Source organism: Cervus elaphus, chromosome 12 (genome assembly GCF_910594005.1).
Source record: "Cervus elaphus chromosome 12, mCerEla1.1, whole genome shotgun sequence".
In the NCBI taxonomy this organism is placed as follows: Eukaryota; Metazoa; Chordata; class Mammalia; order Artiodactyla; family Cervidae; genus Cervus; species Cervus elaphus.
The window spans coordinates 24,541,139-24,568,411 of record NC_057826.1 but is presented as its reverse complement, the minus strand read 5'-3'; the positions used below and the strand labels follow the sequence as shown (position 1 = coordinate 24,568,411).

Below are 27,273 nucleotides of genomic sequence, written 5' to 3'. Positions count from 1 at the left end.
TCCAGAAAGCATAGCTTTTTGATTACATTGAACATTCAGTTGTTTGCAAGCAATTGTTGAATACATCTCTAATGAAGCCAGCTACTGGGGTTGTTGTAAATAAAGTATTTGGCTTATTCACAGCATTTAACAGAAACAGCAAGTAAGTTTACTTAATACTTTCTGATTTTGCATTCAATCAATATGTAACCGGAATCCATCCATTTCTACACGTCAGTGCACTGATACTGAGAGACTTAAATGCTCAGCATTTTGCTTTACTTCATTGCTTTGTAGAAAATAAGAAAGAGGAAATGTAATTCCTTTTACATTTCTACCTAGCAAGAAACAGTACAATATATTTAAGCAGTACCATCTTATAATCATCCTTTGAGTTTAACTGTTACAGAAAAAGTATATGTTATTGGTTTGGTGTATGTGTTTTTATGAGTGTCCAATCAGCCTTATTTGCCCAGTGGAATATCAACATAGGAATATTTGTCATGGATTTTATTCAGCTCTCTTATTTATGTGCATATTGTTGGTTAGTTTATTCAACAAGCTATTAAGTGGTTGTTTGTGCTCAGATCTATGCTGGGGTAGAGGGAATTTCATGGGATTGAAGATACACATCTTAGCCTGGTCCAGAATCTAGTGAGCAAAATATTCACATGAAATAACTAGGGAATAATTACCAAGAAATATAAACCATGTAAGATAAATATATGCCTGAAAGCTTGAAGAAGCAGAGAAAAGAAAACGTGAAAAGGAAAGTTACGTCATTTACATGGGAATACACTGCAGAGAGTATAAAGAAAATAGCCAGTTTTATTATGTGACAATGCGCTTTATCACAATGGTGTGGTGATATGATTGTTGGAAAGATACTTACCCCAACAAAGGCTGTATGAGTTCCTTCAGTGTGGAATAAGACTACAACTTAAGACCCGAAGACAGCTACCCAGAACAGGAGTCACAAAGCAGCAGTCCGCATCAGAAGGGAAACACGAAGGCATCCATAGCTGATATTTCTCCCTAAGTGGGGTTAGGATCCTATCATTGAGAAGGTCCTTTTTCTATTCTTATGGGAGGTGGGGCGAGGCATTGTAACTACCTAGTCCCTCTCAACTGCTTTTGATAATCTGGCTATGTGCCTGTGTGATCAACAGGTGCAAATAACACATTTTTGAATGGTGGTCGTTAGAGTGATTGAATCAAGAATGACTTTTCCAGATGCACCACCTCCTCCTTAGGCATAAATTTTAGGCCTAAAGTCTGTTCCTTCAGTCCAGGTTTTCTCAGCCTGGCACCATTGACTTTGGGAGCTGGATAAGTTGTTGTGGGCCATTGTATTGTGCACTGTAGCATGCTTAGCAGCATCCATGGCCAGTAGACCCTCATCTCAAGTTGTAACAGTCAACGTTTCCAGACCGTTGCCAAATGTCCCAGGTGGGAGAAATGGGAGGGCAAAATCATCCTTGTGAGAACCGCTGCTCTAATTATAAAGCTCTAAAATTAAATAAAGGGCTTTCCAGGTGGCTCAGTGGTAAAAGAATGCAGGAGATGCCAGTTCAATGCCTGGATTGGAAAGATCCCCCTGAAGGAGGAAATGGCAACCTACTCCAGTATTTTTGCCTAGATAAACCCATGGACAGAGGAGCTTATCTTTGTCTACATAATCCCATGGGGTTGCAAAGAGTCAAACACAACTGAGTGACTGAACGCATGCACACACACTGGAAATTAAATAAAGCATGTCTAAACATTGGCAAACCTTACATGTAGGTAGACGGTGAGACTTACAAGTGCTCTGTGTTTTGCTTCCTTTCTTCCAACTCTCCTTAATTAGGCTGTTAGGGCTCATTCTGGAAAGAAAAATCTTCTTTTTTTTAATTCTTTTTTAGTGATGTGCTATAGAATTTTTGGTCCTTATAGCCTCATAACTCTTTTGACCCAAAAGTCAGGAGCTCTGTCACTTCATGATAATGGAAACCTGTCCAGATTTGAAAAGCATATTGTTCATACTTCTTTGTTCTATTTTATGTGTAATATAGTGTGTTCTTCAGACCTCAGATCCAGAAAGACAGTTTATATGAAGAAAGAGTGCTGAGAGGTCTGATTGTGTCTGAAGGAATAAGATTCGTGATTACATATTATATTGTTTGTTAGAATCTTGGCAAGTCAAAGTTCATCCAAAAGAACTCTCCTCATTTGAACCAATATTTCATGTCCCAAAATAGATTTAAATATCTCAGACATTTTATGTTAGGGTTGAGAATAAAAGTTTAATAGTAAAAATACCTTATATTTATATAATGAGTAGCAGTTTGCTAAATGTGATCACCTCCTTTCTTGATGACTAATGGCTCTAGTGTTTGATATTGTGGAATAATTCCACACTTGGTGATAAATCTTTGAGCTTACTTGCACTTAAGTATTTTTTGAAAATATTTTTAGTATAAAGGCATTTGATAAAGTTTAATATTTTTATAGTGTGAGTACAGTTGGTTGCTGGCTCATAGAGATTTCCTTGCCATAAATCAAAATTGGGATTTTTTTTAGAAAAATGCCCCCAAAATGTCTCAACAACAGCAGCAGTGGAGTTTGAGAAGAACTCACTGATGGCGTAAGTGTCAAACCTTTAACTTCCCAAGGCAGGGAACAAGAATGAGGCATTGTAGGTTCTGGGGTCACACTACCTGGGTGTTAAATACAACTTTGACCACTTAGTGACTGTGGCATTTGAACAAATTGCTTAGACTATCACTGACTTTTTTTTTTCCCTTCCTGTAATAATAGTAATAATAATACCTACTGCATAAAGTTTTTGTGAGGATTAAAGAGTTGTTATAGGTGAAAAGCACTGAGAATAGTACTGAGCGATATGTTAAATGCAATGTTACCTGCTATTATTTATATAGGAATAGGTATAGGACTATTTTTGCCTGTTAGACTCTACAGTATTTATTTGAGCAGCTCTTTTTCACATGGCCCCATTCCAGACTATATGTTCTCACATTTTAGAAGGAACATGAAACATGCTATTCAAGGACACCATTACCTCTACTTACGGTCACAGGTGATGTGTAGGGTCCACCTAGTCATTGTGTGCACTGATACATGTAACAGTTCTTCATAAAGAAGAACAAACAGTAACATTCAGCATATTAATTTCTATGCCAAGGCACCATCTTAATTTTATTTAGCTTATTGAAGGACAGTATCACCATGTAATGAATTTTAAAAAACAAAAACTCTTCATTCCCAAAGGGTGAGTGATAAGTAACAGTATTTGCTGTTGCAAATGTAGGTGAATTTGTGTATAGTTTTAACTTTAGGGAAATTAATCTGCAGGCTTTCTTATATATGCCACAGGCGTGCTAGAAAGTGGGAAGGGGGACAAGAAAATAAAGCAATGAGAACCAAATCTCAGCACAGAATAAAATATGGACAACCAACTTTCAAATTTTCCTTGATGATAATCTCATTTCAAGAGATGGTGAGAAGGAATAAAGTTTAGACTCTTCTTCATAATGCTTTGGCAATTCTACAGTTTCAGTCATGTAAACTTTCTGTCTCCTGTATGCTACTACCCTTTGAGAGCATTTATGCTATATAACAAGTGAGAGTTTATCTGTTGACGGTGTGCTATTGTAGAAAATCCTGGAAGAATAAAAAGCATTGTTGGAAGGAAATTGCAAGGCCTGGTTGATATTTGAGAAACTACAGGCAGAAATGTCATGACTCCTTAATCAGGATTCTTTATAAAGTTTTGGATCCATTCTTCTCAGCCTGAGGGCTTCTAAACATCCTTGGTTTTATATCCACAAATAAGGTTTGGGAATTCTTTCTCCTTAAGTGAAAAGTTTTTAAAAGCCAAGAATATGACTCTGCTCTCTAATTTTGTTACTGTTGTTACTCTTAGTTTTCTGAATTCCTTCATCAAAGCTGTTTCTCAAAGCCAGGTTTGTCCTAAAAGCTTCATAAATGGAGGAAAACAAGCTTTAGCATTTAGTCTGAAATGTAGAGGCAGAGAACATCAACTAAGTTTTGAAAGCTATGCAGTGAGTCACATTCCAGACTATTCTTCCAAATACTCTAACCTTGTTCTGTGTTACTGGAAGTTGTATATGCCCTAAGCATCTACTATGTCGCTTATTTTCATATTTAATGAAATCATCTGAAGCAAAGAAATTACATTTGGAGAAATAACAGTAGTTGACAGCTCACTCAGTTGTAGATGGGCAAAATATCAGAAAGGTTTTGTTTTTTTTTAATACTGCCTATCAAGTTTTAGAATCAGGTTTTATCACTTGGAATCTCATTTACAAAAATGGTTGTAGATGACCATTTTAAAGACTATAGGTAATCGACATTTTTTAAGGAGCAGTCAATATTTGTTCAGTAGTTTCTCAGTCATGAAAATCACCATAGGACAAATTTTTTTTTCCCCCTGGGACACTTCCTGTGTGGCACTTAATGAGACATTCTTGTGGCATTTTCTGTTGTTTCATTCCAAATCACACAAAACAAAACTGGCTTCGTCACACTTTGCATCAGATTTTGGAAAGCCCAGAAGGAGAAGCCAGGCACTGATTGATTTTATTTCCAGACAGACAGCTCTGGACACGGATCTCCATGGAGGTGTGGTTACGAAACAGCAGTGGAAACTGTCCTCTCACTGAAGAGCAGAAGAGAGCAGTTTGCAGTAAAAACGCAGATACCCCAGCCTCACACAGAGAGACACGAGCCCACTTCCAGCCTTTCACACTTGGGAGATCTTTCTGGCCCCATCTATTTTGACAGAAAACCTATATCCCATCTGCTCTCAGAAAGCTTTGGAGGTTCACGCAAAGCTCAGCTGGTTGTTAGGGTCAAAATTCAGACTTTCTTTGGACTTTCCTTCCTTTCTAAATTTTTTTTTAATACAATCATATCTGTGTTTTATCCTTTGGCAGGATTTTTGCTCTTACTCATAACTGTGTGCTTAGTAGTATTCTAAAAACAATACAGTGACACGTCAACAGTGAGTGAAATAAAGCATATTACATGTGGCCATCCACTGCTTTGCAAACCATAGAGACTACTCCTCTCAATCATGCTACCTGTCAAGTATCAAAGATGAGTATTGACATCAGCTGGAAGGCGTCATTTACCTGCTATGTGATTTGGATTTGTAAAGCCCAGAGAGGACACCTAGAGTGATTAAATGCAAACATTGACACTATAGTCAGCTTTCTAACTCTTTACAGTAAATTGCCCCTGGTTAACATAGAGAAAAAAATTAATTACTCAGAATGTTATATATGAATCTTAAGGATTAATATCACCAGTGGACTTGCATCTCAGCTGCTGGACTGGTATTATACATGGAGCAGTATTCATTCAGAAGGTACTTATTGAATGGCTACTTTGAGGCAGGGACTATTCTCGGTTCTTATCCTAACACTCTAAGGCAGTTCAGTGTGTGGTTTAGAGACAGAGTCCTAATTACATTTCTGCCATTTCAGTCAGTTCAGTACAGTCACTCAGTCGTGTCCAACTCTTTGCAACCCCATGGACTGCAGCACGCCAGGCTTCCCTGTCCATCACCAACTCCTAGAGCTTACTCAAACTCACGTCCATTGAGTCGGTGATGCCATCCAACCATTTCATTCTCTGTTGTCCCCTTCTCCTCCCACCTTCAATCTTCCCCAGCATCAGGGTCTTTTCCAATGAGTCAGTTCTTCACATCCGGTGGCCAGAGTATTCTGCCATTTACTAACCCCTTTATTCATTTTAATTTTTGAAAATTAATCTTTCTTTGGTATAGTTTCTTCAGCTATAAAATATAAATATAATAGTAACCAACTCATAGGGTTGTTGTGAGGGTTAAATGAGTTGAGAAAAAGTGTGTGTACAAGCCCAGCTATTAGAACAGTGGTCAGTAGGCTCAGCTGCTCTCATTATTGCCATTATTATAAGAAGGAGCCTTTTATTGGCCCACCTCTGTATCTGAAAGCTCTACCATTTGTAATTTCTTTGGCTTAAAAAAGTATGTATGTTATCCATCAGGTTCATACATCAACAAGTATTGATTGTGTTGTTGTTCAGACACTAAGTCAGGACCAGCTCTGCAACTCTGTGGACTGCATTATGCCAGGCTCCTCTGTCCTCCACTATCTCCTGGAGTTTGCTCAGATTCATGTCTATTGAGTTAATGATGGTGTCTGACCATCGCATTCCTCTGCCACCCCTTTCTCCTTTTGCCTTCAATCTTTCCCAGCATCAGGGTCTTTTCCAGTGAGTTGGCTCTCTGCATCAGGTGACCAAAGTATTGGAGTAACTATTGCTACCAAACATAAACTGATCATTAGGAATACCCTCAAAAAAAAGCGCATTCCTAAGGGTGTGGGACTGAAGGCAGTGTTGTTTTTATGAGAATGAGAAGTTAATTAGTGAAAGGAGAAGACACATCAGGGTCCTTTGCCGTGATGGACATTGTGATCATCCCAAGGCAGTACAAGGTCTAGCATCCCTGACTAGGGATAATTGGAAAGGGGGTGGAGGGGCCCTGAAAATACGACTCAGGTTTTCCCAAGGCCTGCCTTGGCCTTACCCTATCTAAAATGTGAGCATGGAGAATAGGATCTGCAAGAAAACATATGCTTAGCAGTTAACAAGTATACACATTCTACCTAGGTTCAAAACCTGAATATGCCGCTTAATAATAGTATAACTCTGGCCATTTTTCTTAACTGATCTTTGACATCCATAAAACAAACATGATAGAATATTATGGGATTCCTGGCAATTAAATTAGACATTAGAAGCAATGTTCGACAGGAAAAACTAAGTAAAACTCAGTAAATATTAACCTCTGTCATTGTTATTGTACTTTGCTATTCTTGGAGCTGCTTTGTTCTAATTATTTATATTCTTTCTTTCCAAAGTCTTCACTTGGTTTTGCATGCCCTGTGTGGACCTTTGACTAAATATGAAGTTCAAGTTCAAAATCCTTTTTAGCCTCATTTTGTTATAGTTTCAGTATTCCACCAGTGATGTCAATCATACTGTGACATTCCCAATATAAAATTAGTTTGTGGACAAAGTAGCAGATTTGAAAGCAAACTTATTCTCTTGGTTCTATGTCTAGTTGAAATCCTAGCACTAGAGTTAGTCCCTATCTGCAAAATTAAAAATACTATCTAAACTTATTTGCAAATTTCATATGGCATTTAAAAAGTGCCCTTCCAGTTCCTGAAATTCAAATTTTTTTAAAGACTTAAGTTGTTGATTAATCTAGTCATATTCCATTTACTCATAACACTTAAGAATTCAGTTTTGATATTGTGAATGCCAAAGTTTTTAAGAACTACTGGGTATCTTAAATTGCTCCACTGAGAAGATTAACAATTATTACTAGCATCATTTTAAATATGTGCAAAAGTATTGATATAGGGACAATAAAACTTCATTAACTGAGATAACTACAACTGGAGATGTAGAAAAATTTGACCTCAGTTGAGTCCTGTGTTCATGGTATATAATGGAAGAATTTTCTAAGCAAAATGATAGTATTCTCTTTTGTTTTCACTTATTCTTAAAAAAGTTTCTGAAGCCCTTTTACTATATAATGAATATATTTGTTAGTTGCTTAAAATGTTATACCTCCGTTAAGATAGTTTACCTTTATTAGCAAGTCTGAAGTTCAAGGAATGAAGCTCAGTCTGTGGAATTTCAGCTGCCATCCAGTGAGAATAGTAGGTGTTCTTTGGACAGAGGAATCTTTTAAGTAGCCTTAAATGCATCAGGTAGATGCACCTTCCCCAAAGGCTAGTTCATCTTGTTTCAGTCTAGGCTGCTGCTGTCTACACATTACACATAAAACTCTTCAGAACAGAAGTGGCAGATATGTTTTAGCTCATTTGGCAATAGTTGATTGTCAGTAATTGCATGAGTTTCTGTTGAGAAGGGTTCTGAGACCAGATCTAAATTAGCAGAAAAGAGTATGTGATTTATTAACACTGAATGAAAGACAGGGAGCAGCAGCATTTGTGTAAAGTATTTATAATCCTGAACCTTAAGTTCACCAAGGGCACAGACTATGTGATTTTTGCCCAGCACTCTGTGGCTCTTAATAAGTGTTTATTCTCAAAATACTTTGCACTATATATACACATACATTTTTTTCTCTGCGAGATCCTAATTGTAATTATCTTTTATGTTTAAAAAAAAGATACAGGCAAAGAAATGAAGAATGACTTTGTACCATCATCTCAGAGCAAATGGACTGAAAACCTGTGGCTCATTCTCTCAGTCCCAGTTCTAGTTTGGTCCTCGTCTCTTGGGCAAGGGCTCTCAGATTGCTACGAAGGCGATCTTACATGTACTAATAAATATTTTTTTCGTGCTTTCCCAAGGTCTGTCGAGTTGCTTATGAGATCATGCAGACACTGCATCCCGATGCCTCTGCAAACTTCCATTCTTTGGATGACATCTACTATTTTGGAGGCCAAAATGCCCACAACCAGATTGCCATTTATCCTCACGAACCTCGAACTGCAGATGAAATCCCCATGGAACCTGGAGATATCATTGGTGTGGCTGGAAATCATTGGGATGGCTATTCTAAAGGTGTCAACAGAAAACTGGGAAGGACGGGCCTGTATCCCTCCTACAAAGTTCGAGAGAAGATAGAAACGGTCAAGTACCCCACATACCCTGAGGCTGAGAAATAAAGCTTAGATGGACCAGAAAGACCACCAAACTCAGTTCAAACCATTTGAGCCAAACAGTAGATGAAGAAGGCCCCAACCTAACAGCCCATGGTTAAAATGAGTCAACATCTTCGGCATCAGGAGCAGCTGGGATCTGACAGATGCTTCATTGGTGGAATTGCTCTTTAACAAGGGCTACAGTGCCCTTAAACCCATGCACAGTCCAATAATGTACTCACGTATAACATGCAAACAGATTGTTTTCTACGTTACCCCTTCTTTCAAGACTATGTCCCCATGAAACAAACACTGCCACATTGTGTAATTTAAGTGACACAGACATTTTGTGTGAGACTTCAAACATGGTGCCTATACCTGAGAGACCTGTGTGACCAAATGAGATGACTTGAATAGTTCCCTCTTGTGGGGAGCTTGATTCTTAGCCAGTGGTGGTATTGTAACCACTGAATTCACTCCAGTCAACAGATTCAGAATGAGAATGGATGTTTTTGTCTGGAATTTTTTTTTTTAAAGTAATTGCACCGGTTCATCCACCTCATCATTAATAAGTGAAGGATACAACAGAAAATAAAATATTCACACTCCATTAGGAACTTTTGTAAAACAATGCCATGAACAGATTCTTTAGTACTCAATGTTTCTGGACATTCTCTTTGATAACAAAAAAATAAATTTTAAAAAGAGGAATTTTGTGGAGTTTCTAGAATTTTATATCAGATGATGATGTAGTCAGCATTATAATGGAAAATGATGATAAAAAGAGGAGTTTTACAGTTTTTCTGCTTAACTTTTTTATTTTTGTGTTTTGGATTGAATGGCTTAGCTCGGAGAGTCATTGGTCCATTTTAACACTGAACACTGAGTTTAGTTGGTGCACGTTGTAGAGTTGCTCAGAACACTCAACTCTTGTGAGTTGAGTCCTGTTATTTCAGCCAAGAAATGATTTTGTGCCCTTTGCTATCATGTCCTGCTTTTGAGAGTACCAGGAATCTGTGGTGTTGGGAAGCTGGCTCTGTTTCTGAAATGCGTGTCCAACAGTATATAGAGTTTGGTGAACAAAGTAGAGGGGAACCAGTATGAGACTAAAAATGAACTTGGGATTTATCTCATCCAGGTATTTCTTTTTAGTAATTCTATATCAGAATCACTTCAAAAGACAAGACTTTGATGCCCCCTATGCTTTCTCTCTGAATGTCACTTTTCTCCTTATAAGATCACTTCCTCTTCTCAGCGGCCTGCCTCTTTTTAGATGCCTGGTAGGAGTATTTCATAGCATTGTTTTATCTTCTGAAAGAAAATTTTGATCCATGTAGGAACCAGTAGCAGGCCTGGTATTAAATTTTAGGAATCCTAGACTAAAAAATCCTGTCCTTCACATCATCTCTAAATGAAAATGTCTGTATATAAAAAAATCCCCACCAAACTTCCCTAAATTCTTCCTACTTTTCCAGTCAAGTCTCCCAGATCTAACTGTCTAGTATCAGTAAGCAATTTTCAATTTAGTTTTGGTACAAGTAAATCATTTGAGACAAAAATTTCCAACTGAGCAGAGGTACTTTGAAATGCAAGTTATTTTCTAATTTTCATCTCACTTGTCATCAGAGCATCAGTAACCATGGGATTTTATTTCCTCTGCTGAGATCTCTTGTTTTTATTCATTATGAGCTCATTTTCCTCTGCTTCTTTGAACATAGTTATAATGATTGCTTTAAAATCCTTTTCTGCTAAATCTAATGCCTAATTAATCTCAAAGTTGGTCTCTATTTGTCTTTTCTCTAGAGAAAGAATCATATTTTTCTAGTTATTCAAATATTAAGTAAATTTAGCTTGTATCTTGAATATTGTAAGTGTTTATGTTGTAGATTCTGTTATATTCCTCTGAAAAGCACTGATGTTTTTGTTTGTGCAGACATTTAACTTCATTGGACTCAATCTATAAACTGTGTCTTGGGCAACAGCACAAAATCTAAATTATTTTATCTTTACCTGGAGTCTGCCCCACATGTATATGGTTTAGGAGTCAACTAGAGATGAGGGTAGATTTTACACATAGAATTTGAAGCCCTTTCTTTGGCTTTCTGTCTTCTGAGATTTCCATCCTCACTTTCCAGCAGCTGTCATTGCTCTGATTCTGTGACGTCCCCTGCTTCTTTAGCCAGAAAGATGGCAGTTTTCTATCCACCTAAAAGCCATAAAAATGGAAAACTCATGTTGTACCTTTCTCTTCTTCCAAGTTTCAGCCTCTTTCCAGAGTTCGTCTGCTACTTCAGTGGCTTTGAGTAGCTTTTTCTTATTTTGTCAGATGTTGATCATTGTTATCCATTGGAAGATCTGTTCAGTAGGTGCTAAAACTCTGTCATACAGGAAGTGAAACTCTGAAGCAGAGATTTAAAATGAAAAAGTATGGTGGGGGATGGAAGAGTCTCTCTTTAGATTCTGACCTTAATAGCTAAGCAGCCAATAGCATTAAGCAGAAAGCAAAACAGAACTACCAAATTGTTCAGCCTGCAGGTGTGAATGACTAATGAATACTGCTGACCACTGGCTTCTGAAAAACTTTCCTGAGCCACGTTTTTGCACATCATCAAGTACATGCCATACAGGCTGCCCTGTTGGGAGGACTGACATTTCTTCACCACTGTTCTAATTTCTCCATGAAAATCTGGTACTTTAATAAAAGTCTGCATGGTTTTGGATCAAGTGGCCAAGGCAAAATTAAGAAGATTTGGGTCTTTTCCTTGCCACTAGACCCATTTCTGAAAGAGCCTTACCTAAAACAAAGTTATTAGCCTGGGCTCGTTGAATTTGGATACCAGCATCCTGCACACTAAAGACAAAAAAAAACAGTTTAAAAAGTTCTTCCTGGTCCTGCCACTCAAGTCTGATTTAGTACTGAGCTGAACTTAAAGAGTTCATGCCTGTTGTCAAAGTGCTCTCAGCCCTCTTCCAGGATTTCTTTGTGTCCCAAGTGAATGAGACTTGTTGCTTCCCTCTCTGATCTTTAGGTTTTTTCCTATCATATAGAGTATAGCCTGTTGAGAACATGAATGGCCTCAGCTTCTAAGGAGCTTGAGAGTTTATAAGAGAAAAAGCACATCTAAAAAGCTATCTCACGGAGTGATTATTGTCATCATCTTTTAGTTAGAATGCAATCACTGTGTATTCTTTAAGCAGGAAAAGTATTGGAGTCTAAATGGTGCCTCTAGAAGAATGTCCTCTGTCTCAGTGAGAATAAATCTCTTTTACTTGAGGCAGCAGACATGTCTTCTTTGACTATAGCCAACTGCCTGATACTTCATTTGTTCTCCTGGGAGGCTGTACAATAGCCAGGATCAATAGTCTACAGAATAGTTGTATGGCTTGGGAACTTGGCAATAACACCCTAATTTATGCCAGATGCAGAGTCTGGGTAATTTTTAAAATGCAGTGCCCAGAAGGAAGCACGAAGAATTTGCCTCTGCGATTACTGGTTCCTGACAGCAGTCTCTGTCTTGGAAACAGGGAGAAGCTGTTCCAGGATCCTTGGCAGGGCAGACACAGGCCACGGCAAGTTCTTTGGCTTCAACGTTCACTGACGTTATGCATGTTTGAAGTTGCCCTTCAACAGTACATTCACTTCTGGTTCCTTCATACAAGTCAAAATCTCTGAGTACCTAGTCAGCTGTTCAGCCTTGCCATCTGCAGTCCAGTTAAGTTGCCACCTGCTTTTTCCTCTCCTTATTCTTAAGACAATCTTGAGTTTGTCTGTCTACAGAAAATGATCTCATGTGAATGGTTCCTTTGTTATTGTTCCATTGTTCATGCAGTTCCTATACTGATTACTTAGACTATAGTTTTGTCATTGGCATATCCCAGATAACAAGGAAACATCAGTCCCCTTGGACAGTTTGAGGTAATATAGGCCTGAATCTGAGATGTAATGGTGCTGTTAATAACTGTGTATTCATGGGCATTTAACTTAAGCTAAACATTTCAAAGGTTTTTAACAAATCAGTGTCCTTATACTCAAGGGGAATGTGGCCAGGGCATCCTTTGCTTAAAAACTATGTCAATCAGAACAGAACCTGCACTTTTTTAAAAAGCAGTGTATCGAAGGTCATGGCCATAACCATTTGATGTTTTGGGAAGAGAGCCAGGAAGAGAGTTCAGAGCTCCTACTGACCTGTCATCTGTAACTGTAACCTCTCCTCCTTTTTTGAGTCAGTGTCCTGTGGAGGCTATTGTTCCCTAACTGCCTGTGTGGGTAGAGAAAAGGCCATTAACCAAGAAAAAGCAGCATGTTTGTTCATCACCCAGCTGGGCATGAGAGCATCTGGCGGAGGCTGGGAATGTGCACTGCTTTGTACAGAGAGCACAGATAGTTTGGACTGTGGGTGTGGTCATCAATCGGAGGAATGCTGGGACTTGGGGTTTCCGGCTAGTCTTAAGCTCCCTAATGGATTGCCACCCCTAAGAATTTTCTGGCCCAGCATAGAAAATGAAGGGAAGTTAAGTGTGTGCAAAGTCAGAAGACCAGTTCTCCATTTTGCTTCCCCTTGTCATAGTGCCTACAAGCTGATACGTCCCCGTACCTCAGATTCTCCAGAGGAAAGATCAGTGATACTGAAAATCTCTGAACTGGGCTTGAGAACAACTGGCCTTCCATTTTGTCTCTGCCATTGAATGTCACATCATTCTCAGAGTTCCATTTTCTTCGTCTGTGAACTGAATTGTTTGGATTTAATCATAGTTTGTGAATGTTACTGTCTGTTTGGGTTCCACGTGTCTAAATTGGGTAGCTGCTACTCACCTTAAGCGGATTATTGTGCTAAGGCATAACATGGCCAGGTCCTTGTTTTTCAAGAGAAGCCAAATCTATTTTTATAGAAAATTGTAAATACTAGTATCTAATTTAAAAATGTAAGACACTAAAAGAGTACAGAAGAGACATCAGTGGCTACTTTCAGTCCCTGGTCCATTAGTTTACAACCTCTGGGCTAGATCTGGAAAGTGCTAATGGCAAGGCTCTGTCTCTGGAAAGGATTGGTCAGATGGCTAACAGCCATACAGTGCTTTCAGGTTCTGTTGCTATGTATGTCCCTATTCTTGGGCAGTGTCTGCTCGGTTGGCTCTCATCCTGGGCGCAGAAGTAACTTACCGTGCTGAGGACAGCTGTTGTGATAGCTCAAGCCCTGAGTCCCCCTCAGACTTGGTCTTGAGGGTCCTCAGCGGCTGTGTCCCAGCTCCCCTGCCCACCAGTCTTGCTTTCCCACAGTCAGGTTCACAGACTCTTGATGACTCTACAGCCCATAAACTGAGCTGTCACCTCAGGGAGTCCCTACTGTTCCCCATCACACCCAGATAGCAGGATATCAGAGTATGCCTCAAGCCTCTGGTTCACAGTGTAGAGAGGTTGGGAACTTGTCAATAACACCCTAATTTATGCCAGATGCAGACTCGGGGGAATTTTTTAAAAGCCAGATGCAAACTGTGGGGAATTTTTGTGGGGATTTTTGGTAGTCTTTAAGAAACTATGCTGAACTAAGAGGTGCTAAATGCTTGAAAATGAGCAGATATTTTTAAAAACAAGAAGAGAGACTACCAGCATATATATTGATAAATTTGACAAGTCCTAAGTAAGGTTTCAAACTAGATTATTAAAAAGTTAACAATAATAACTATGTAAAAACCAGACATATCAGACTAATCTTACTTTCATATACTTTAGAGTAATGAGCATTACAATAATAACTAACATTTATTGAGCACTTTTTGTGTATCTGGGGTTTCTCCAGGTACTTAACTTATGATCACCATAATCATAAAGTGGGTACTGTCATTACTACATTTTATTAACTGGGAAACTGAAGCTTTGCCTGTGACAGAGCCAGGAAGCAAATGCAAAATGCCTGGCTTTTAACCACTCCAGGAATGCTGTGTTGCTGCGTACTGTCTCTAGGATTTCAGCTTGGCAGTAACTGTTATTGTGGACAAAATAGAGCAGCTGAGGCTACATGAGAATTTATTCAAAAGGTTTGATTAACTCAGAGTCTGCTGGTTTGTCATAGAGCTCTAGGCTGACGTGTTCACATAGTTGATTAATGCTTTGAGGAAGGACAGTGATGGGAACAATGTGATGTAGTAGTTAAAAGTTCTCCTGTCAGTTTTGTTGGGTTCAAATCCTGGGTCCTCTACCTATTGGCACTGTGACCTTGAGCAAGTAACTTTTCTGTGCCTTTGCTTAACATCTATTAAATGAAAATAGTACTAGTACATAACTACTTCATAAAGTTTTTGTGGGGGTTAAACAAGTTAACACATGAAAATCTCTTAGCTTGTGCCTCGCACAAAGCTCAACAAATATGAGCTATTACCACTATTCTTTTTGCATTATTAATCATGAGTTTTAGTGACTGAAAACTGAGATAACAGCAAATTATATTGTTTGGGGGAATTAAGGTCCCTAAAAGTTGCTCAAAAATTGAAATTAAAAGGTAAATCTAGCATATACTCAGGGCTGAGAATCAGTGCATTGAATAATAAATACTAAATAATAACATACTATACGGGCTTCCCTGGTGGCTTAGACAGTAAAGGATCTGCCTGCAGTGCAGGAGACCCAGGTACACTCCCTGGGTCAGGAAGATCCCCTGGAGAAGGGAATGGGTACCCACTCCACTATTCTTGCCAGGAGAATTCATAGACAGAGCAGCCTAGCAAGTCGCAACAAATTGGACACAACTGAGCAACTAACACTTTCACTTTTAACATCCTGTACAGCTTACAAACATAGTTTATGCTTAGATCTACAAGGTCAGTTGTGCTTCAGGTCAGCCTGTTGGAGATGTAACTAAAGACTTTGAGAATTTAGTTGCCAATAAAAGTGCTGTGACAACCCCTCCCACTCTACCCTACCCCTCAAAAACAGAAGTCTCCAGATGGAAGGTATTGGAATCTTGAATGTCACTTTGAATCCTGTGCTGGGTACCCCATGGTGGCGTGTTTAGGTGCTGGCAAGGCTGCTGTGTGAAGCAGCAAGTAGACTTGTTTTATGTGACTGCAACGTGCAGAAGCAGCAGTGTTAGAGTAGCTCAACACATCAAAGAACTTTCTAATAAATTGTGTTGTTAATCATGACACAAGCTAATTTAGATGACAGTTCCCTGTCCTTTCAGGGGCGTCCAAGCAGAACTGGATGCTGAAGGGAACTTCAAGCATGTAACAGGGGTTAGATAATCTCCAAGTTCCTTCCGGCCCTAAATTCCTAAAATGGTCATTTATTTATGGTCACATTGTAGAGACTGAAATTCCATCCGGGTCATAAGTGGTGCCAGCCTGAAGTTGCCTGGCTAGAAGACTAGACAGCTTAATCTGGTAGCAAAGAAGAACAAGGGCCTATCTATTTGCTAGACCAGCTGACTGGGTCTTTTTCTGGATCTCAGTTACAATCAAGAGACTTAACTTCTTATGTAACACAACAGACTTTGTAAATCTATCTGTTTAAACTTAGAAACTCCTCTTTTGTTTTTCTTTCCTACCTTTGTATGCTGGTAAAGCTTCTTTCGTAGCATCATAGCTTTATTTTCATCTAAGTCAAGGGAAGAGGAATTTGTAGAAGCAAAAGCCAAAAGAACTGAGAAGTCAGAGTTTCCTTGGAGGCCAAGAGTGGAGGTGATATCCCCCTCTGGACTAGATCTGACTTTTCCTTCCATTCAAGAAAACAACTGTGACTCCCTTCTGACCTACCTCATTATTTTAAAGTACTATCCATAAACATTGGTAACTGTTTGCAGACATACCTCACAATTGATCACCATATACAGGTGGGTGACCACACCAAGGATGAGGACATATGTGTGTTCAAATTAAAGAAGAAGGAGTTTGAAATCAGATAACTCTAGTTTCACGTCCTGGCTTCACATCTGTTGAGGACACATCTGTTGATCTGTTCAGGTTCAGTTTGACTGAAGTAATGCTCTTTCAAGAAATTCTCACTGATAATTCAGATAACTAGAGTTCTATAAGTCAGTAGTTGGCAAGCTATAGCCTAAGACCCTTTCTTTGCAAGTAGAATTTTACTGTAACCCAGACACGCCTGTTTATTTACATATTGTTTATGTCTGCTTTCAAAGACTACAACAGCAAAGTTTAGTAGTTCTGACAAAGACTGATTGTGTGGCCCACAAGGCTAAAATAGTTACTGTCCGACCTTTTACAGAAAAAGTTTGTTGACCCCTGCTCTAAGCAGTCCTGTCTTTTAGCTTCAAGTTGATAATTCAGAGGAGCTCAATATTCCAAAATACTGTTTGAGTCATCAGAGGAAAATCTGGTTGTGGAAGTAGTATAGTTGTGTGTGTGTGTGTGTGTGTGTGTGTGCTCAGTCGAATCTGACTTTTGGCAGCTCCATGGACTCTGTGTGTGTGTGTGTGTGTGTGTGTGTATGTGTGTGTTTGCGCTCAGTCGAATCTGACTCTTGGCAGCTCCATGGACTATAGGCCGCCAGGCTCCTCTGCCCATGCCGTTTCCTCCTCCAGGAGATCTTCCCAACCCAGGGATCAAACCCACCTCTCCTGCGTCTCCTGCACTGGCAGGTGGGTTCTTTACCACTGCGCTACCTGGGAAGCTGTGGGCATAGTATATTAGACCCTCCACTCATCTATAAGATGTGTGCTAAGTCACTTCAGTTGTGTCCGACTCTTTGTGACCCCATGGACCGTAGCCCACCAGGCTCCTCTGTCCACAGGGATTCTCCAGGCAAGAATACTGGAGTGGGTTGCCATGCGTCCTCCAAAGTATCTTCCTGACCCAGTGTTTGAACCTGATGTCTCCTGCATTGCAGGCGGATTCTTTACCACTAGCACCACCTGGGAAGCCCTTGTGCAAATTAGATGAAGGTGTTCCTGTAGACAGTTATTGTAATATATTTATTTGTATAACAAAACTCTTACTGCTATCTGCCAGGAAAATTGCGTAAGGCTACAAATCTGCGATGTCTACAACATGCATCGCACAGCCCCTGTATAGCCATATGCAGCAGTCCCAGTGCCAGAATGGAAAGGAAACATGCTTGTAGTCAACAGACCTGGTTCTGCCCCAGATCAGGACCTAACCTGCTGATCCCTTCGGCAAGCTGCATAATCTGTCTAGGCCTCGATTTTCTTACCTTTAAAATGTAGGTAAGTTAGTTAGCTGTTAGTTGTTATTTTGAGAAAATAAGAAAAGTAGACATGAATTTGCTTTGTAAAGCTTACAGCTCTGTAAAATCAATCTCTAGTCATTTTTTTGGACAGCTACTATAGTTCTAGAACTATGATAGGTCCTGACTAGAATGAAATTAGTTTAAAGAACTTACAGTCTTACCTGGAAAGCTGTACACATGTGAACTGCACTGGAAAGTTACAACCTAACATAAAAAGCTACGTACATTTGAATAATTAGAGCACGGGTAACTTAGTGACCCTTGGCATTTACTGACCTCCTACTATGTGCCATATGTTGGACTAAGCCCTTAACATGCTTTATCTCACATGCATGATCTTCACATTAGCCATGAGTGGTGGGTGTTATACTCAACTTTAAAGTAAAGGAAAAATAATAACTAGCATTTATTATTCATTTACTATGTTCCAGACAGTATTCTAGTAGTTTATGTATTTTATTTCATCCTCACACTACCCTATATGTACTATTATTCCCATATGAGGAAATTTATTCAGAGATTAAATCAATGCTTTCCAATATTTTTCACAAGATGGCACACATAAAAAAATATTTGTTTGGCATTTGAGGCATTTTAGAGCATCTATATGGGTTAGATGAAAAAGTCAATGCATCTATATTAAAAATTTGGTTAAATATTTACTAGAGGATCGGGAAAGGTATACATGATGTAGTAATTCATTGCTCACTGGCAGTGGGTACTAGGTATAAGTAGTGTGCAGTAAAATAACAATTTCCGTATTCAAGAAATATCACAAGGAGCTGTATGAATATTGTTTAAGTATAATTTCAGCTGTTATAAATTGTTGAATAGTTTTTTAAAATGGTTTAAGTATTTTATACTTATAAGACAACTTGCAACTGACAGCATTTTGTGGTACTCCTACAACCTGGCAAACTCTGAGATTTTTGTTTCGTTTTGTTTTCTTTACAAAGTAAATGGCTGGTGGGTGGCTAGGTAGAACCAAGTCTTGAATCCAGGACTGACTCTTCAGTCTGTTCTTCTAGCCTCTGTGCAATCTTGCCCTTCTTCTGTGAGGAGCCAAACTATGAGACCCAGACCCCATTTATCCTTAGCATATTTGATTATTGGATAGTTTGATCATCCAGGCTTACACTAAGGGGAAGCTTATAATTAACCATGGTCTTCAATTAACCTAAATTTCCCCTACCAAGTTCTCCCTGAAGGTTTTGGAACTAGCATTCCATATTCTTTCTATTCACTCTCTGTGTGTTAGTTGCTTAGTCGTGTCCGACTCTTTGCGACCTCAAGAGCTGTAGCCCGCCAGGCTTCTCTGTCCATGGAATTCCCCAGGCAAGAACACTGGAGTGGATTGCCATTACCTTCTCCAGAGGATCTTCCCGACCCAGGGATCGATCCCTGGTCTCCTTCATTGCAAGCAGATTCTTTATCATTTGAGCTACAGGGAAGTCCATCTCTCTACTCATATCTCAAGCAGGAAATAGATGGGCATGTGGCACAAGCGAAGATGCTGAGCAGTGACAGGCAGCAGACTGCCCCTGTGTTCTAGAGGTTCCTGCTGGGCCCCCCCTCGATTTTGCCTCTGCTTGTCTGCGCCCACCGGAGGGCGAGTCCTTGCAGAGTGGGATTCCCAGCTCAGCCTTCTGGGCTCACACGGAGATGCTGGATTATATGCTGGATTATAATAAAAGACTACTTTAACTCTCACTTACTCAGCATCTCCATGCAGAAAGAACTCTGGATGTGATTCTGTCTGCCTTCTGTGCATCACAAGATAGACCTCTGAGCGGAAACAGTCTTCCTGGGTGTGCTTCACAGTCTCATGCAGATGACCGTTCTGTGGCTGAAGCTGATGTGGGAATTTACAAATATATATATGGAAATATTTTAACGTGAAGCTTGATATTGCATGTGTGTGTGTTAGTCACTCAGTTGTGTCCGACTCTCTGCAACCCCATTAACTGTAACCTGCCCAAGCTCCTCCATCCATGGAATTCTCCAGGCAAGAGTACTGGAGTAGGTAGCCATGCCCTTCTCCAGGGGATCTTCCCAACCCAGGGATCGAACCCAGGTCTCCTGCATTGCAGGCGGATTCTTTACTGTCTGAGCCACTAGGGAATGCCCTTGATACTGAACGTAGGTTTTACCTAATGATGGTTTGTTTAATTTCCAAGCCTACTTGCTTTTGAACTTCATTCTCCAGCCTCTGCACAGTAGGAGAGCTGAAGGAGGTGGAAGATAAGGATGGTATTTTATTCCTGGCTTTGTCTGGCATGCTGAATGACTGGTGTACAGGCAATGATATGTGGCAGGACATCTGGGGCAAGGTTAGTGACCCATTAAGGTGTCCTGAGCTCTGATTAGAGAGAGCTTGGAGCCAGCAGAGCTGTCAACACTCAGTATCTTTTTGATTAAGATTCTGCCTCTTAACCCCTGGAGGCCACTTATCCTTCCCACCTCCAAGAAAAGACAGAGTTAAAGCCTGAGGTCATTGCTTAGTGGAAACCCCAGGAGCTGATTTGGCCAGAAAGGGCCTCTCTTAGCCTCTCTCGGCAGCTACTTCATCATCAGACTCCCCTACTGACAGGTGAGCTCATGCCCCATGATTTACAGAGCTCCTAAGCGACAGTGGCTCTCAGAGGAGCAGCTTCTCAAGGAAGAGGGAAGATGCTTATGGAAAACCACTGGTGAGGCAAGGAGGTCAGGGAAATAAGCTTATTAATTATTGTGGTCACTTTGCCTGTTTCAAGGGTGATTTTTTTTTTTTTTGAGCCCATGCTAGAGGATGTGTCCTCCCAAGTAAAGAGTTCTGTTTTCTATTATTGTGATTCAGTCTAGCTTATCTCAACAAGCTTTAGTCTATAAGCTTCTCACTCAACTGCAGCTCCTTAAAGGCAAAAATTGTATCTTATTCATTATCATATTCCTAGTGCATGCGTGCTGACTGGCACATAGTAAGTGCTTGAAAATGTACTGTGCTGAAATTATCATAGATTTAATGATGCACTATCCTGGATTTGCTTTAAAGTAATGCAGGAGGGAGGGAGAATTGGGTGGGAGTATAGATAAAACAAGACTGGTTATGAAATGAAAGCTGTTTGAGCTGAGTGGTAGGTCATGGGGCTTTGTTATACTATTCTCTCCAGTTTTGTTCAGTATTTTCCATATGAAAACTTTTTATGAATATCTGAATTAAATATAAAAATTGTTGAAAAATGAAGCAAAGACTGGCCCAGTGCTCTCCTAACATCTCTCATCTTTTTCCAAGCCTAGCTTTGCTTTCCTTGTTAGATTGCACTTTGTAGTCAGTCCATGTGACTTAGGTTCTGGCCAATAGAATGTAAAGGCCCTTCCAAGTGTGAACCTAATCCTGCCGCATCCTCTAAGCTCTCTGTCATCCCTAGCCTTCAGCCTAGATGCAAGTTAGTGAAGGACTCTGGCTCATAAGCAGTGATGGAGTCTAGGTGAGTGAGCCTGGACTTCTGAGTGACTTCATAGAACAAAACCATTTCCCACACTCTGCTGATGAACCTACAGTAGACTGTGATGTGACTGAGAGACCTGCTTTAAAAAAAAAAAATACAGCTTTGACTTGCCATTAATCTGGCGAGCCAGGTTAGCTATGTTAGACATAGAAGGAGGGCTTTTAGTTATTTGGCCTTTTAGCTTTGATGATAACATTTACTGTTTACCACTATATGCCAGGTATTGTTTTAAGTGCTTTATATGTATTAACTCATTTATTCCACAAAACAACCCTATAAAGGAAAAACTAGTATTCCCATTTGTAGATGAGGGAACTGAAAGAATAAGTAACTTGCCTAGGTCAAACAAATTATGTAACAAAGCCAAGATTCAAATTCAGGTCTGACTCTCAAGCTCTGTCTCTGCACCAGCCTGTAATCCTGCCTAAATATTTTGGACCTCCCCATGGGGAATGAATACTGGCATGAAGTATTAATCATTTCTCAGCAGTATGATGTATCACCAATAGAAACAGTGCCAGACCCTCATTCTGGCAAAGAGTATGCAGAACAGAAAAGAACCAAAGTCTGCTCTCCCCCTGCCCTTGTAAATGGTGTCCTGATGGGCAGAATTTAATGATGGGATCCTTGATCATCTGGGATAAAACCAAGTGTGAGGGTTTTATTCACTCCGAATTGCTCTCTGAGATAATTCTCTTCCGTCTCCTCTCAATTTTCACCTCTCCTGTATTTGCCACAAGGAGAACATGTCTTGCCATTTGCTCCACGCATAAGCCCTACTTGCCCACAGCCCCAACCTGGCCCACCTTTGTGACCCTGTCTCTCCTTGATCCCAACCCAGAACCTCTGTCTCTCCTCCTCCCCAGGCTATTCAGGGCATGTGTTTGGGCAGAGAATCATGTTAATGCTAATTAAACCTCCAAATGACAATAGTAAGTGATAACTGCCTTGCTTCCTGACCTCAGCTGCCTGCTGCAGATGCTGCCAGTCCTCAGCTGCCAGCAGAGCTGAGAAGGGGGCACCGCCAAGCTACCCAGGACAGGGGTTTTAAACTGCATTCTATGGAGAGGCTTCAGGAGTCACCTGAGGACATGGGAGAAGATTCAGAGAATGTTAAATGAGAGGAGATCTAAAACCCCTAACTCAGCTTCTATTACAGGAATTTCACTTTGTCTGCTCATGTGAAATTTCAGAGAATTGTTCCACTCTGGGAATAGAAAAAAAAAAAAAATCCTTGGAAGTTCCTTTGAGTTGCCAAACCTTTGAGCCCTTCTTTCATTTTGTGCCTCACAGGTCCCACCATTCCTGCCCACCAGGAACAGAAGTGGAAAGAAGCCCAGCTGACTGTCCCAGTTCCACTCTCTAGGCTCTGGATCCAAGGGAAATTACAGCAAAACAGAGCTCATGGGTGGAGAAAGGGGCCATGGGTTGCTGCTCTCCCTACAAGTCCCACAGTTCTGAGTCTTACAATGCCTTGCATAGCGGAGGTGCTTAGCGAACATGAGAAGAATAGATGGATGGTTTGATCTCTGTTGGTGAGGGTGTAGTTCCAGTGGGAGGATAGGAAACTGGTCTTGATCTCAGAATGGTCACAGTATTTATTCTGCAAGATTCAGAGAGGCAATTTGGCATAGACATTAAGAATGTAGGATCTAAAATAAGACCATGTGCTAAGTCACTTCAGTCGTGTCCTACTGACTCTTTGTGACCCTTTGGAATGTAGCCTGCCAGGCTCCTCCATTCATGGGATTCTCCGGGCAAGAATACTAGAGTAGGTTGCCATTCCCTCCTCCAGGGAATCTTCCCGACCCAGAAATCGAACCTGCATCTCTTAAGTCTCCTGCATTGCATTGGCAAGCAGTCTCATTACCACCAGTGGCACCTGGGAAGCAAAATAAGACCCCTTGGCTTCAAATCCTGCCACTTTGAAACTGCGTGGCCTTATCCTTGTAAATTAGGAATATTATTTCCCTTGTTAGGCTGTTTTGAGGCTTAAATGAGTTAGTATGTGTAAAGCACTTGGTAGCTGACATGTTAGTGCTCAGTGAACATAGCTCTCTATTGTTGTTACCCTGATCAAATGCCTCCTGATTCTCCTAAGCAGAATTCAGTATTCTCTGCACTTTCGAAGCACTTTTCTCAGATCTCTGGGGAAACTGTCAGGAATTTTTCCAAACTCTGAATCACATTAGATGGTAGGGACAATAAAGCAGATTCTTTGAAGTCAGGATATGTAAATAAGTGAAACCCTTACTCCCTCCATAGCTACTGTGGTTATGTATCTGTCTCTTCTTCCCAACCTCTGGCTCCTTTGGGATAGAGTCCACATTTTTATCCATCTTTGTAACCAAGGGCTGAGGGTTGCTTGAAAGGATGAGCAGCCTTGGCTCTGTCTGGACTTGGCAGTAACCCTTACCACTGCCTCCTGGCTTTCTTACCTACCTCATTTCCCAGAGGCTCAGCTCTTCTCTTCGTCCCAAGATAGGGTTGAGGTTAAGCATCTGGGGTACCTCCTCTGGGCTTGACTGTGAGGCATTGGGCATTCTGAGCATGCAGAGGAAAATAACACGTACTGAGCACCTACCATGTTCCTGGAACCTGCAGGGCTCTTCACAACACTTAATTCCCACAGCCATCTAGTGTAGGTATATTCTGATTAGTCCTATTTTCTTAAGTGAGAAAACTGAATTTAAGCAACTTTTCCAGGGTCACATAGCTGACACGTCCGAGGCAGAATTGAAACAGTCTGACTCCTGAGTTTGTGCCCTTTCCACTGTCCATGCAGGCTTCTGCTGAAGCAAGCTGAGCTCTGCGCTGCATCCCACCCCCTCCTCTGCTCCTCCCTCCTTGTCTACCTCAGTCTTTCCTTTATTCTCCCATATTATCCTTCCTAATATTATTTTTCTTCTTCAGTTGGCTTATTTATCACTTGGCCATGTCTCCTTATTAATATACCAGAGCTTAAACATTATGCATCCCCACTGCCTCGTTTGCCAGCACGGTGCTGAGCACTTATGAGCTTGGCAATTAGACTGAGCTCAGAGGGGCCATAACATCTGCGTCTTCAGCTGCTTTCATAGGGAAATGGGGTAGAGAGGAAAGGCTGTGAGACAGGGCAGGGCATAGCACATGCATGGTGGAGGAGCAAGGGGGTGGGCATCGTGATGGTGGCACAAACAGGCACCTCTGTGTCCTCAGCCTAAATGTAGAGACCTGCTTGTGGCCTGAGGCTGTGAGCCTCCAGGAAGACCCTAAGGTCATTTCTGCTAAACAGCCCCCTTCTGTCTTATTTCTATGCCTGGTATCACCATCACCATCAGCAGCCACTCATTTATTAAGTACCTATTGTGTGCTTTACACACGTCTCATTTGATCCGCACAACAAGCCCTGAGCTGTGTATTTATGCACTGTTATATAGATGAGGGAGCTGTAGCTCAGAGAAAGAACGTAAATAACTTGTTCAGACTCATAGAGCTAGCGGTGGCAGAAAAAGGGAAAAGGGCAGAAAGACCGAAAAATTAAGAGAAGCTGGGGTGAGGGACAACTGACCAACAGAGTTGGCCTTTCAAGGTTGCTTCTCTTTGGGCATGTGCCCTGGCAGGGCAGCCGAGTGCCCCTGTCAGCTCACCTCACGGCCTACCCGGGGAAGAAGGATTGTTCAGCCCCGAATGTTGATGATGTGATTTCATCCTGGCTTTCCCGGGAGGCTGCACAACTGGAAGAAGTTGTTCAGGGGCCAGGAGGATAAAGCCCTATCCTATCAAGTCCATCATGCTTCATGCTTCCCATACCAAGGCAATTTACATCCAAGATACCTCAAGACCCCCCAGAAAAGATACCTGCCCAGCTGATTGATTGTTCTCCCCCAAAACTGTTCTTTTCTGGTGGTTTTTGCCCAACTTTTTAACTTATTTCGTCCCTTTCTCCAGTCTCACAGTTTCCTGGGCCCAAGCCTTCCAAGCCCACCTGGAGCCCCTCCAGCAAGGGGTTCCAAGACAACTGCTGGAAAGTCAAGGTGGAAAGTCAACTGTTCCGAGACAGTTCCCTCTGAGTCATGACACAAAGCCAATTTTTAAGAAAACCAGGCTATCTGAGATTTTATTAGTTATCCTGGAGTTGGTCCTACCCTCCAAAGGTCTCCTAGAGCCCAGCACCCCTCCAACTCACAGACTAAGGCTATGCCACGTAGCCCAAAAAAGTCAGTCCCAAGCATTTTTATGGAAGCAGCCACCAACAAAAAAGTAATAAGCTTTGATGGAACAATTGGTTTTTTGTTTTCATTCTTGAAATATATTCTTAAGACACTGATGTGATTAATAATGCAGGACTAAGTGTTAATAAGGCAGGTCTTGGTACCTCTAAGGGAGGCTGGGTGTGCTTGATGGCCCAGAGGTCTTCACACCTCACCTCACCTTCCCTATCCTCCCCTTCCTTGTTCCCCTTATTCCCGCACAAATAAGGTAGTGGTTGACAGTCCCCACTACCAGTGTGTGTACCTAGTCAGCAGCAAAACAGTGCTCGCTGGTTACTTTAAATGTGACCAAGAACATGGTGGTATTTGGAAGGACTTTGGAAACAATTGAACAAATATTTATTGAATGCATACTATGTGCTCGACATCTAAGTCCTAGAGATAGAACAGAAGACAAAAAAAGATTTTTTATTTTTATTGGAGTATAGTTGATTTATAGTGTTGTATTAATTTCAGATGTACAGCAAAGTGCTGAGTCACTTCAGCTGTGTCCAACTCTTTGCGATCCTGTGGATTGTAGCCCACCAGGCTCCTCTGTCCATGGAGTTCTCCAGGCAAGAACTGGAGTGGTTTGCCATTTCCTACTCCAGGGGATCTTCCCGATCCAGGGGTCGACCCCACGCCTCCTGTATTGGCAGTCAGATTCTTTACCACTGAGCCACCAGGGAAGCCCCCTCATACATGTTAACTGCTCTTTTAATTTTTATCAGGAAAAAAGCAGAATATATTTAAGAAGTGACCTGAAGTGGCAAATGAAAAAACACACTAGCTTTATAATCTAAAGCCTTGCTGACGGATGGTCAGGAGACAGAAACCACTCTTGCTATTCCAGGTAGGAAGGGTTTAAAATGGGGAATTAGAGACTTAGACTAACTTTGGATAAGCTCAAGAAGTGAAGGTCAGGGAAAACACTGCTGGCGGTTACAAGATCAAAATGTGCTGGGCTCTCAGAGAAGCCACTTCCCATCTCCACTGCTTGCACTACCAATGCAGGTGATTTGCAGAAACTTGCGCAGAAATCAATGCAAACTTTAGTTCTGCCATCTGCCTATATATTTGCCCCCAGTTGCCACCAGACAAAAATTACTTCTCTTAATCTCTCATAATCGCTTCTCATTGGCAGCATATAAGCCAGAAACCTTTTAGGAAGAAAGATCCTCAGCAATGTAGTTCTAGACTTCCCTCCTGCATTGAAGAGGAGATTTTAGGAGAAGGCAGTGACTATACTGCACTGACAACAGATAGCGCGGCACAGATGGCTTCCCCACGTCTCATCTTTGAGAACAGAGGTTTGCGCAGCTCTGGTAACATCTAGTTTTACTTTCCCTACCTCTAGAAAGCTGTCATATTTGATTCAAATGTCTTCCTGCTAGAACAGTAAGTACAACACTTACAACATTTCCATAAACCAACTCATGAAAATCTGCTGTGTAGTAAGCAGTGTCAAGTGGCAGAAAAGACTCCAGTTTTGCAGGCAGATATACCAAATGCTAATCTCAGATGTACTGTTTATTTGCCATGTGAATTTAAAGATATTTAGCTCTTCTGGGAAAAAAAAAGAGGATTATAAAATAATCAGAGCTATGTATAAAAATATATATAAAAGAATGTTTACAACACTATTTGTAGAGAATTTGTTAAATAAATTATGATAT

General features: G+C 40.8%; 1 protein-coding gene across 7 annotated transcripts in view; it reads left to right on the top strand.

Moving 5' to 3' along the window:
* The window catches only part of FUT8 (fucosyltransferase 8), a 314,874-nt gene extending 305,488 nt beyond the window's left edge, over positions 1-9,386 (top strand). For all 7 annotated transcript variants that reach the window (XM_043921010.1, XM_043921005.1, XM_043921008.1 and 4 more), the window contains one exon: positions 8,382-9,386. In XM_043921010.1, the coding sequence (XP_043776945.1) occupies positions 8,382-8,699 (318 nt within the window). In that variant the 3' untranslated portion in view covers positions 8,700-9,386. The remainder of the gene's footprint in view (positions 1-8,381) is intronic.
* The last annotated feature ends 17,887 nt before the right edge of the window (positions 9,387-27,273 follow it).